At 31.7% G+C, this 13,646-nt stretch overlaps 1 protein-coding gene across 1 annotated transcript in view; it reads right to left on the reverse strand.

The window, feature by feature from the left end:
- Nucleotides 1-4,824: 4,824 nt before the first annotated feature.
- LOC145306568 (uncharacterized) overlaps nucleotides 4,825-13,646 on the reverse strand; it is a 38,618-nt gene continuing 29,796 nt past the window's right edge. The window contains exons 2-10 of the mRNA XM_080148755.1: nucleotides 11,696-11,813; nucleotides 10,233-10,424; nucleotides 9,820-10,091; nucleotides 9,436-9,715; nucleotides 8,875-9,149; nucleotides 8,510-8,776; nucleotides 8,125-8,391; nucleotides 7,810-8,006; nucleotides 4,825-5,398 (exon numbers count right to left, since the gene is read on the reverse strand). Coding sequence (XP_080004881.1) covers nucleotides 4,971-5,398; nucleotides 7,810-8,006; nucleotides 8,125-8,391; nucleotides 8,510-8,776; nucleotides 8,875-9,149; nucleotides 9,436-9,715; nucleotides 9,820-10,091; nucleotides 10,233-10,424; nucleotides 11,696-11,813 — 2,296 coding nt within the window. The 3' untranslated portion in view covers nucleotides 4,825-4,970. The remainder of the gene's footprint in view (nucleotides 5,399-7,809; nucleotides 8,007-8,124; nucleotides 8,392-8,509; nucleotides 8,777-8,874; nucleotides 9,150-9,435; nucleotides 9,716-9,819; nucleotides 10,092-10,232; nucleotides 10,425-11,695; nucleotides 11,814-13,646) is intronic.

Here is a 13,646-nt window from a genome sequence, read left to right on the forward strand (position 1 = left end):
TCGAGTGTAACTGGACAAAGTTTCTCAAAAATCAGCCATGTGACGTCATAATAAAAATGAGGGATAATCCATCTCTTTTCAATGGGTTTTTTCTCCCACTTCTCCTCTCATCTCCCTCATTTTTATGACGTCACATGGCTGATTTTTGAGACACTTTGCTCAGTTACATTTCGAGTCGGAGTATGGCCCAGACCGTATCATACAAAAGACGCAAACAATGGTACTACTACCATTAAGTCAACTGATTACCATGCATATTTATTCGTGCAACTGAAAGATTGGTTGTCTGGTAGTTGTTACATTTCAACCTTCCTTAATATTAGTAAGAACAAGGATGACAACATCCATAAAAGCGAAGCTCTGAAACGGTAGGACAAACGGACATTAACGCTTGTTTAATGTCAGAACTGAATAATCAGAATGCGAATGTATAAGAGTCAAAGCAAAATTGTAAGTAAATTTGTTGAAAAACTGCTTGATACAGGATAATGATTATGGACATACTTACATTTTTAGGACTTGATTATAGAGTTGCTTCGCTTATAATATTGTACTTTGTTGTCCCAGGAATCAGTATACCAAAAATCAGACCAATCGGATAATTAGGTCACATACAAATTTGTTGTTAAAAATGTAAAAAAAATCAACATGTTTAAAATGGACGTACGGACATTCTGGTAATGATTATAGAGTTGCTACGCTTTCTAACTCGTACCTAACTATTATAGGAATCACCATGCAAAATTTGAAATCGATAGGACAATTCTAACATGCCTAAATTAACGAAAAAAGCTATTTAAAAAAGTAAAAAAATCAACATGTTTAAAATGGACGTACGGACATTTTGGTAGTGATTATAGAGTTGCTACGCTTTCTAAATCGTACCTAACTACTAAAGGAATCACCGTGCAAAATTTGAAATCGATAGGACAATTCTAACATGTCTAAATTAACGAAAAAAGCTATCCGTGACGGACGGACGGACGTACGGACCGACCCTAATTATAGAAAAGCTTCGCTTTTAAAAAGAGATACTAATACGAGGAGGGAGAGGGGAATGATTTATTTGCTAGTGTCTTCTCCCTCTTGTGTATAATGTAGGTATCAATCATGTATAAAAGGGGTCAGCTGAATCTTATTTTCCGATTTTGTAAATATCACCCTCATCCTATACCACTAGCTAAAAAAGCTTCAAACTTAAAAAATGAAAAAGTAAAACTTTGAATGTATAATAAGTCGTTTAATTATTTATTTTTTTCTGGCTGAAAATAGCTTTTGCAAATTTGGATTGTCTGCCGTACAACTTCGGAAATTAGGGAACAAATAGGATATAAATTTTCAGTTGATCATAAATGGCGTTAAGAATGGTGTCCGATCATTTCCACATATTAGCATATCCACAAAAAGGATTCTACATTAATGGATATACGATTTACGTGGATTTTATGACAGGGGACAAAATTGTCTCCAATTTAGGTTGCTATCATGGACATTATTTATAGGTCAGTTTGTTGATACAGTAGGAGGGGAAGGGATGGGGTAAAGGGGGCGGATAGTTTTTTAGCAAGCTACAGGTTCCCCTATATCAAGTACATGTTCTGGTGTAAGATCCAAGTATTAAAAAATCTATTTCTACCTAATAATTACTAATTTTATATTATTTTATTACAAAGCTTTTCTATAACTAGGAATGTCTGTACGTTACAAGATCATGCTTTCTAATAAATTGTTGTAAATCAACAGATTTGAAAAATACTTGATCAACAACATATTTTCAAGGCGCATAATTTCTATTAGAACCCTTAGGCAAAGTTTGAAAATTTATGGGATGATTCTAACATGCTTAAATTAGTCATGTGGGTGGGGCCTAACCATTTAATACATACTAGTGGACACGCCACTAGAGGATGCTGTGAGTATTGGTGCAAAAAATGGGGACATGATTTCAGTGACGTCATAATTTTCTTTCCCGAAAAAGGGAAGGGGGGAAGAAAAAAAGAGATGGGAGAAAAGGGGGTTTTCCCCATCTCTTTTGAGGAGAATTTCACCCCCCCTTCCCTTTTTCGGGAAAGAAAAATATGACGTCACTGGAATCATGTCCCCATTTTTTGCACCAATACTCACAGCATCCACTAGAGGCACATGAGGGAAGGAAGGGGGGGAGAAGTCGACCTCCCCTTTCAATTGTATTTTTAAAAAGAATAATTGAGAAGGGGTGGTTGATTTTTTTCTAGAGGCAATTTCTCTTGACAGGGTTGTGGTATCCTCCCAGGACCTATGAAAAGCTACACGGTAAAGGAGAACCATATTGGTTCAGCGGTTAGTGAGATTCTTCGGTACAGACAGACAAACACAGATAAATAAAGATATATACCATATGTAATTGTATTGTATGTTGATTATTATGATGATTAATATACTATTGTCTTCAAATTTTCTTTATTAAATATTTGACGAAAAATTTGGCTTGTTAAGTTGTTTTGTTCTACTACTTTTCTGCTATTTTGTATGAACTCTTAAAGTAAAGGTAAAATGGTATATTACAATAATGGATTCTAGCGGATTAGCCCCTAGCCTAGAGGCTTTGCCCCAAAAGGTAATTTAAAACAAAAATTAAGTATCTAGTGCAGCAACCACATTTTAAATTAACTGCATAAAAAAATGGGGGAATTTTTGGTTTTCTGTACCACCCCAAAAGACAATAGATTAAAACCACCACAGGATCAGTAGATATATTACCTAATGAGTAGAATCCTATCGGTTCAGTGGTAACCGAGATCTTAAGCTTCAGACGAACGGACAGACATCAAGCTACTTTGTATTATAGATAGAATACGTGAATATTGTGGAAATTTTGTCGTCAATACAGGTTGGTAATATAATCCTCATTTATTGGTCAGTACCTTCCTCCATGGTCAAGAAAGAGGCTGTGCTAAATCCATGAGAAGGGGGGTGGAGTATGGGGGGTATCATTATAATAGCTAGCTGGGAGAAATATTTTATCAGGGTATGCGAGAATCTCTGACAATATCCACGTATTGTACATCTATTATTACAATTGATAACTGACATCTCATGATTGACCATTTATATGCGGAGTAATAGGAAGTGTAACTAAACAGGGATCTAAAGGGATAAGACAATTGGCGTTAAATAAATTTTCATCCCAATGATTAAGATAAAACTACCCTTTCCACAATCAAAGTTATTGTTGCGATATTTGGACACTGAAAGTATAGAACCAAGCAATTCAAGGTAAATAAAAGTACCCAAAGTTTTTTAGCCAACGAACAAGATAGCGTAATAACTAATTATAAACTTTGGGTAGCAATGTAATTTACAGTCCAAATATGTGATAGATATGACATACTTAATATAGAGAAGCTACACTACTAAAAATAAAAAGGTATAATCAATCAATCGTAACACATCGTGTTGTCAAGACTGAGGCTAATCTTCAAATGTCCGTCTGTCTCTCTGTTCAACTATGAAGATTGTGAATTTCTTGGCTGTTATAAAATGCATTTTATCAGTAATGCAAATAATTCAGGGCTTGATTATATAGAGAGGCAGCGCTTATTTACTAAGTATATTTGCGATTACTTTTATTTAATGAAATCTTCCAATTTTTAACATTTACAAAACAGCCTGCTTTATTGCATCAAGATCCATGACAGATCTATATAGGAAATAAACGTCTATAAATGAGCTCGAGTCTTCCAATGGTAAAGTGTTTAAAACTCATAGTGCTCCAATTATCCTTATTAAACTCTCATTGACCAAAGCGATAAGACCTTTATTCTATTTGTTTATGGAATGAATTAAGTTTTTCACTTCATGTAGATATTTGAATTACATTGAAGTATTTAATCCTTTTTTCATAAATAAAAAATATACGTTCATAATAGAGTAAATCTAAGAAAACTGTATTTTAAAAGAATTCGATTGTGGCGACACTTCCTTTGTGTTAAAATATAAAAACTAAAATTTTAATCATATTAACCCTTTGGTGATGGTAATGTGAAAAGAATATAATTGAAAAAATCTTTTTAAAATCATTCAAATTTATAAATATTTACTTCTTTCTTTTAAATATTAATGGCGGGGGAGGAAAATTGATTTATTGAGAAATAGATAAATATATATGTACTTATAGAAAACTAGCCAATGGCGATATAGTTATATTGAGCCAACTCTAGTTATATCATATCTTGAATCATTATTTTAACAAAGTTAGATAAATAAGAAAATAATATAATATCATACAAAAATTATTGAATAAGAGTTCAAAATCAGCATGCTATAAATGAACGTTTAAACTTTCTGGCATCGATTATTGAGTTGAACCCTTTCAAAATTGTAGCTAACTGTTATAGGAATCATCATGAAAAGTTTAAAATCGAAAGGACAATCATAACAGGGCACAAATTAACTAAAAGAGTTATCAGACGAACGGACAACTTAACTTACCCTAGTTAAAAAAGCTTCGCTTTTGAAAACACTTAACTAATTTTACCAAGGTAAAATAATCGATTATTTCTAATCATTTTATTTGAATAAATCATGGCAATAAAATGTAAAATAAAGACAATTATGTCCAAAAGCAGCACAGCAAAACTAACATTCAAAACTTAATTAAATTAGGTGTCACGCTTAAATTAGGCTAAATCACAAGTTAGGTTGAAAACCATGCTTAAATTATATATTACTAGCAGCTACGCCCCTAGAGACATCTAGCGGCATTTAAAGAGGGGCGAGTTGAATTTGATAACCTAAAATAACCCCCCCAGGACCTATGAAAAGCTATCCTGTAAAGAGAATCATATCGGTTCAGCGGTTAGCAAGATTCTTCGGTAAAAACAGACACACATCCTTTTACTTTAATAAAAGGATTACAATAACATCATTATTTACAATAATTATCAGCATTATATGTATAAAAATATAATCATAATGTTTTGTTTAGGTATCTACTTTGATTTGGACCAAGATAATGTTTCAGGATGGAACTTGTATTCAGTTACTGTGCGCCAGGGTTTCCCATTGCTAACTTTTTCTTGATATCTTATTTCTCCACTTGAACTAAATTTGCATAACCTAAATGTCTTATCTTCTTGTCTGTCCCCTCTCCTGAATAGTCTGCATCCTATCACTGTGTCTCCCCAAGGAGGTTTGTATCTGTATATACCTTCTTGTAATTGTCCTTCATCATTCAATTTATGTATGTATTCATGATTGTCTGAGTCATGACAATAAACAAAATTTGTGTCTTTTATTCTATACATCTTGACTTTAGTTGTATTTCTACTCTTGTCACCATACATGATTTCTCCAACTGTAGATTTCTTGTAGAAGCTGGATTCATCTTTCTTGAAAGAATCAAAGTCTGGCACAAATTCTAAAAGAAAAAAATCGAGTTAAAAAGGATGACAACACCAATAAAAGCGAAGCTCTGAAACGGTTACAATCAAACAGTAACACTTGTAGAGTGTCAGAACTGAATAATACGCATATAAATGAATAAAAGTCGAAACAAAATTGTAAGTAAATTTGTTGAAAAACTGCTTAAATACAGGATATTGTTTAAGGACATTCTTACATTTTAAGTACTTGATTATAGAGATGCCTCGCTTATCAGTATTCCATAAATCAGATTAATCAGATAATTTCATCACATAAAAATTAGTGTTAAAAAAAATAAAAAATAAAAACATGTGAAAAATGAACGCACGGACATTCTGGGAACGATAATAGAGTTGCTATGCCTTCTAAATGGTAACTACTATACATGAATCACCTTACAAAGTTTGAAATGGATAGGACATTTCTAACCTTTTAAAAAGAGCTAATTGTCCGTCACGGATGTACGGACGGACCATGATTAAAGATAAGCATCACTTTTACAAAGAAAACATAGTTTAAGTCTTAAATTGATGTAACGTCTGTTTTAAAATTTTTATAATCCATATAAAACGCGAGTTCTGAGTTCTGTCTTATTATGAAACTAGTTTTCATTAAACTGTTTTTAACCTATTTTTGAAAGGTATATCAAAAATATACTCTGACACTTGTAGAATCATACTGCAAAGCTAAAAATAAGAACAATAGCTCACATCGATTTTTAATAGGATTTTAAAGTTTTAAAGGATTTTTTACTATGGATTAAATAAATTTTACTGAATCGTGATGTTTCTTTCCTTTGTGGGTAAAATTCTCAGCTTTTAGAGTATTTTGCTTCATAAATATTGTATGCTAGTATAAAGTAAAGTAAGGTCTTTTGATTTTATCTATCAAAACTAATTAAAAATTAATTCTTTACACTATATCAATGAATTAACATAAAATGTTTTATGTCTATTATCCATTTAAATACATAAAAGTCGGCTGTAGAGGACTAAATTTTATAAAATGATAATAAATGTATTATGCAATACAACAAATTTATCCTAATCACAATGTTACGCACATCATTAGAACCGTTAGGAAGTCTTTTTTTAGGAAATATAAAAATGATTCCTCTGCTACTCATACTTTATGAGCTACGTGTTAAAATGTCCCAACTGACTTAAAACTTGACTTGCGAGTATGCGTAACATTATTCTACTATTAACACAAGCCGCGCAATTTGAAATTAAAAAAAGTAGGCATCTCTTTTTGCAAATATCTTCTCTAATTTTTAGTTATATTTTAAAATTTACTTGCAAGTCAAGTTTTCCAATTTGGGACAATTTAACACGTAGCTCCGTAACTTTACGTAGCAGAGGAATCGTTCTTATATTTCCAAAAAATACACTTCCTAGCGGTTCTAACGATATGCGTAACATTTTTCTACTATTAACATAAGCCGCGCAATTTTAATTTTAAAAATGTCCGCATTTTTTTTGCACACCCTTTATTATATTGGAAATAAGTCACTTTGTGAAAACACTATATGTAAAATTTAAAGATTTCTAGTTTTGTCATTGGTTAATGCTGAATTTTCATAGTTTTTATTTTAATTCAAAGATATATCCTACATCTTTAACTTTTAATGAATTACTATGAATATAAAATCAAAAGAGCTATTTTTTTACATCATTATCTTTTAATCATATTATAAAGAAAAATGCTTTTGTAAGCAAGAATTTTACCAAAAAAGAAAAGATACATCAGGATTCAGCTAAATTTACTTAATCCATAGTAAAAAATAAACTTTAAAATCCTAATAAAAATCGATGTGGGCTATTATTCTCATTTTTTGCTCTGCAGTTCGATTCTACAGGTATCAGAGTATATATTTGATATGCCTTTCAAAAATAGGTTAAAAACAGTTTAAGTGAAAGCAGAGGTGTGCACAGGGTTGTAGAGGGTTTCCCCCCCCCCCCCCCCACCCTCATTACTTTATAATAGTTGTGCTATGGGCCAATTCCTCTTAAATTTCTTAGAATAGCCTCGGAGTAAGGATTCTCTAAGTAAGGCTGAGCATGTCAATATTTTGTCAAGTAATTCAGAGTATGCCAATGTTTCATCAAGTAAAGAAGTGCATGCAAATAATTTGTCAAATTAAGCAGCATGTCAAAAATTTACTGAAAACACAATTTTATTTTATCAGATAAAGTTGATAATGGAAAATATGTTCTTTTACTAATACCCACTATAATTTTACTATTGATTGTAACCAGACATCATCCTACTTGTTTATGAATTGAGACAGAAACAGACATTTATAGGTCCTTAGGGCCTTAGAAATTATTAGAAATCATTAATAAAATAAATTTTAATGGAAAATGTAGAAACAATACTCCTTTATTAGAAAATTTAAAATCTTACCAAGACCGAGAGGCCAGTCTGCATGGGCTGTTAGGGCAGCAAAGAAGAATCCTGAACAAACTTTCTGGACTGCATTGTCCACAGTCTTCATATCATTCTCAAAATCTTTGTTCTCCTTGTATCTTTTCTTTTCAGTATCTTTAGTGGATGAGGGAATGTGTGTCATGAGAGTCAGTTTGACTTCCAAGTAATCTGATCTAAATAATTATGTTGTGAAATATATTACCAATGTAAAGGTGATAATGTGAACCATTTCAGCAGAACAAAATTAAATCAATAGTATGAAGAAAATATAAAGATGCATATATAAAATACCTGAGGCTCTTGATTCGATGGTATTCCTCAAACAAAGGGTCCCAACTATTTTGGCATTCATTTTTGAATATCTCCATAAAGCTTTTGTACATAAAATCTTCATTAAATTCTTTTAGACTGTCCTCTATAATTTTCAGGATTGCATTGTCTACAGTCTTCATATCATTCTCAAAATCTTTGTTCTCCTTGTATCTTTTCTTTTCAGTATCTTTAGTGGATGAGGGAATGTGTGTCATGAGAGTCAGTTTGACTTCCAAGTAATCTGATCTAAATAATTATGTTGTGAAATATATTACCAATGTAAAGGTGATCATGTGAACCATTTCAGCAGAACAAAATTAAATCAATAGTATGAAGAAAATATAAAGATGCATATATAAAATACCTGAGGCTCTTGATTCGATGGTATTCCTCAAACAAAGGGTCCCAACTATTTTGGCATTCATTTTTGAATATCTCCATAAAGCTTTTGTACATAAAATCTTCATTAAATTCTTTTAGACTGTCCTCTATAATATTCAGGATTGCATTGTCTACAGTCTTCATGTCATTCTCAAGAATTTTAATTTCCTCATCACCTTTTTTCTTGAGGTCTGTATCAGATGAGTTGATGTGTGCCACATATGTCAGTTTGAGATCCAAAAACATCAATCTGGGCAAAATAAATAAAAAAATTTTAAAAATTTTAGCAAGGATTTTGTTTACTTATTATTTAATTCCAATAAATCTATACTACTAAAATCCTGATACCTGAATCTCTTAATATCAGAGTATTCCTTGAACACAGAGTCCCAACTAATTTGGTCTTTCTCCTTGAGATCTTTTAATAAGCTTGAGCAGGAAATTTCTTCATTGAAATCTTTAATTCCATCTTCTATTTGGACCAAGAGGACAGGAAACTGATCCTTGATGTCACAAATATTTTCTTGCTTTGTAAGAGTGTTATAATTTTGAATAATTGTTGCATAACATTTCAAAGATTGTAATTCAATTGGCACCAAGTTCTTAAATTCATTTGTCATTCTCTGCAATAAAAATAAATTTGATATAAAAAAAAAGGTATATTTATAGAGCTTTTTATTAAATTGTGAAGTATGTAAAGTAGTAAGCTTTTTTTGTCTGTATCAAAATGTCACTAACCACTGAACCAATATGTTTCTCCTTAACAGTAAAGTTTCTTAAAGGTCTAGGGAAGGTTTTTGATTATTTTTTACCCCCCCCCCCCCTCATGTTCCCCTAGGCCCCAGGGGCGTAGCCGCTGGTAATATTAGAGCATTAAGTGTTTTTAAAAAATAGTATTTAGATATTTACTTTGTTCCAAAAGGATATTTCAGGAAGGCATTTGTACTCTGTTCTTTGTCTCCAATCCAGATCGTCTATTAAAGCTTCCCATTGGTTCTTGCCAGAACTCTTACTTGTAAGAAGAGACTTAAAGAAACCAAAGCAAACAGTCTGAATAGCATCTTCTAAAGTCTGCAAATCTTTATCAAGCAATTCCAGTTCATGTTTTAGAGCCTTCTCAATGTCCATTGCAGGCACTGCTTCAGGAATGTGCTGATAATATGTACATTTCAAAAAAAAGTACATAGCTCTGTAACAAATAGACAAGTTACATCTTTCCTTTTAATTTAGTTTTATATTTGTATTTATATCTTAAAGTAACTTTAAACTATAGTAACATCTTTACAAATGTACCTGGTATCCCAAATGTAAATAAAAGCTTTCTTGAGAGGCTGGTAGTCTTTGGAACACTTGGACTTCAAAATCTTTTTGAAAAATAGTGTGAGGTTGCTGGTGGTAAAGTCAATTCTAGTATTTTCAAATTCAGCTTTATAATCCTTGAAATGAAAACTCCAATCATCCATACTGACTTTGTCCATGAAAGCAATGTATTGACTTTGAATCACCTTGCAACCTGGTATGTGGGTCAGGTCAATTAGCATATCATTCATTTCTGTGATTTGATCCTGAAATAAAAGTGTTAATAATGAGATTTAAGTGATATTTAACAAAAATATTCTTGAATAGAATAGTAATAATGGTTTATTTATAATATTGAATCATGGAATTATTACTCAATATTCTATTAAATCATGACATTATATTACCTGAACTAGATGAATATCTTTCTTTAGTTCAAGCATGCCATCCTTCTCTTGCTTGTCAATATCCTCTTTAGTTACATCAACATCCTCTAGAGAGTCTACATAATCTTGATCTTCTTTGCTAACCATATCCTTCAAGTCATCAACCTTTCTGAACACTCCAGAGAACACATTTTTAAATGCCTTTGTCACACTCTAAATTATATGTATTCTATAAGTTATTTCATTACTAAAAATGTTATTTTAGTTACTCTAATGTCCATCAATTCACTATATGTTCAATTTTGTATTTTGCTATGACACAATATAAATGCCTACAAGACTTTGTGACCTAAGATACTCAAATAGTTTCTTGAGAAGCACAAGTAATCAGTTTAGAATTATCTTTCTCTTTCAAGTACAATTAAAGGGCGAATATAGGTTCGATATGATATGAGCTTATATCAAAGGTGCCATTACATACTTTTAGAATATCTATGCCAAATTTAAAAATTCAAAAAAATCCTTAAGTAGATTTTGCAATTTTCTGTTTCAATTGAACATATAATAAATGAGATTGCCGACAAAATTGTTTATTTTAGCCCTTTACAAGACTTTTTTTTGACTTTTTTGCTTAAGTTTGATTGACTATTACATTGGCACGCACCTTAAAAGATAATTTAAATGTTTATTATTTTAGATTATATACTAGTTTATTTAATTTTTTAAAAAGCATAAAAATAATTTGCGTAGAAAGGCGTCAGGAGTATTGACAGGGTAAATAATACGTCTTAAAGTTTATTTTCTGTACAGAGATCTTTGATTAATTCATGATGATATAAACAACCCTTCTGTACGCAATTGCAACACACACACACACGGCCACAAAAAACAGGGATTTGAAATCATTCTTCCTCCAAGAAAATTTTATCGATTATTTTTTTTTACTTTTTACATTATTTGATGTTTTTTTTAACTTTTAAATAATTTACTTTATGAAGGTAGAAGGAGGGTATATTTACCCCTGATTAATTGGTTTCCACGTTATTACGACTATCATTTAACCTTGCCACGAAGCCTTGTGTGATGCTAGGGTGTTTGAGTTCTTAGGGAACCACACTAATTACAAAATATTTTCTTCGAGATTGACGGGTTTTAAGCTATAAACATACTTATACAATTGAATATGTCAATATTTTTAAGTTATTTATAATCTATGGAATTGCACCTTTGATATAAGCTCATATCATATCGAACCTATATTTGCCCTTTAATAAGAATACTAAAAACATGCAAAGATTGTGAACTTTTATATGCATGGATACTATAAAATCATCAAAAAAAATATTTGTTTAAACTTTTGGACCATAATCAATTTTTCAAGTAGTGAATCTAAGAATCTGAAAAATTATTGAGTACATAAAATATGACATAATAGATTTTCTATAAAGGATATTATTTATAAATTATTGTTTCAGATTTCATACCTTCCTAGCCTGTTTCACATAAAAGCTAGATAGTTCAGTAAATCCCATTCCAATGCATTTAGCTCCAGTGAAGCCACCAGCTGGAACCTCACCAATGATCTGAGCAAGTCTGTTAACCCTTAAATATGTATGTCATTTTAGTTTAATAGGGTGGGAAAATCAATTTTGGGACCGAGACACGGAAGGTATTATCAGAAGCATAATTGGCTGTACACTTGTGTGGCTTAATGAAAAACAACACTGAATGCAGTTAAATATAGAGATGAACTCTTTAAAAAGCTGTTTGAATGCTTTCTTTTTAGGAGTAAAGCTACTCTTTAATACACTATGTATATATGTCCATCAGTCCGTTTGTCTGTAATGCTACAGGGGAAATATGATTTTCTCAGCTGCTATTTAAGTAAGGAGGCTGAAACTTCTTGTCAACATTTCCACCACTAAGGAGCATAATTTAAGGAAGCCTGCAAGATATACACTGTTGAAACTGTTGAAATACTGCCATAAAAAGACCCAATACCCCAAATTTGATGCCTTCAGCTTCAATAACAAAAAAGTTGTAGGCATTTAAAAAAGACATTTTAGGAATATGAAAATTTTACATTGCTCATGATAGAAATTTACAAATTAAATTATGTAGCCTAGAAACAAAATTATAATCTTATTTTCCGCAAATAGTTCTGCTGATATGATATGATAGTTAATCCTGTGCAACTGCACGCCTCTTGCAGGGCAGCTTGCATTGTAGGCCTACATGACCATTTGCACCAACATACATTACATTAATGGCCTTAATAATAACATTATGAATTACAAAATTTTAAGCTAGGGGCGCTAACTCGCTGCTGGCGCCGGTACAGAAAGTTAGCAACAAATATGTTTATTAAAAATTATAATAACAAATTAATGTAGGCTGCAGCTGCTGGACAGTTACACTTGACCCATTCTTTCTGGTTCCTCCTCAGCCAAAAAACTGGTTGGCTCTTAGAGGTCCTGCAGGCGCGCAGGACCCTTCTGGGGTTCCAATGGGGGCTTTGCTGTCCATGGGTATGGCCGCTGTTTGGCAGCGGGGTGTGTAAGCTGTCAAAATGCTTCCGGTTGCGTCAGGTTGTTTCAGGTGGTTCAGGTACGTCAGTGTGCTATTTACCCTGCTTTCCCAACCTCAATGTTCAGGTGACTAAAAATACAATAGTTAACTTGTCCCATAGAGGACAAGGAGAGAAATTTTTTTAGATATCTTTGAGGCAGTCCTAACAGATGTGAGGATTTCATTAATTTAATAAAGGTACTAAGAAAGAGAGGTAATGTCTGATTGAGCCAATAAATGAATCGCATCGGAGCATACATGAAATCTCATTGGTTGAATTAAACTGAAGTTTTCTAGTTTTTTCATTAGAGTTAACTAGAGCTGTTCTTTCAACTTTTACTCGAATCAAGTCCATCAAATGAAGTACTGCCTTCATATTGTTGTTTCACATCTATGTTTTATCTGTGTATTAATAATAAATATGCTTCATCTATTGCAATCGTTGTAAAATAATAAAAATCCCTTTATGAATTTAAGTTAATAAAATTATATTTTTTTCTTGAGTTTCTATTAAAACAAAAAATAATATCTTGGACTTCAAACGTACATGATTTATAATCTTTAATTCGCAATTCGTATCTATTATAAACATTTAAAATACATAAATTCATAATTTGTTTGATGTTTACCTCGAAATAAATTATATAAAAATAAAATAACAACAAATAGCAATACAACAGTATGTTTGTTACGTTTTCAACAGGACCTAGCGTTGTACTGTGTATACACTGTACACACATGTGTAAGAGGAAAGGGCATATTTTTTTCATTTTGTTCATATAAAGAGTCAGCTGTAAATAGTCGCATTTCTTAAGATAAAGCTTTTCTCACGTAAATTATATCGTGTTAAAATTTATTTTCTAGTAT

This window comes from Acartia tonsa, chromosome 14 (genome assembly GCF_053477335.1).
Source record: "Acartia tonsa isolate MP-2025a chromosome 14, ASM5347733v1, whole genome shotgun sequence".
Classification (NCBI taxonomy): Eukaryota; Metazoa; Arthropoda; class Copepoda; order Calanoida; family Acartiidae; genus Acartia; species Acartia tonsa.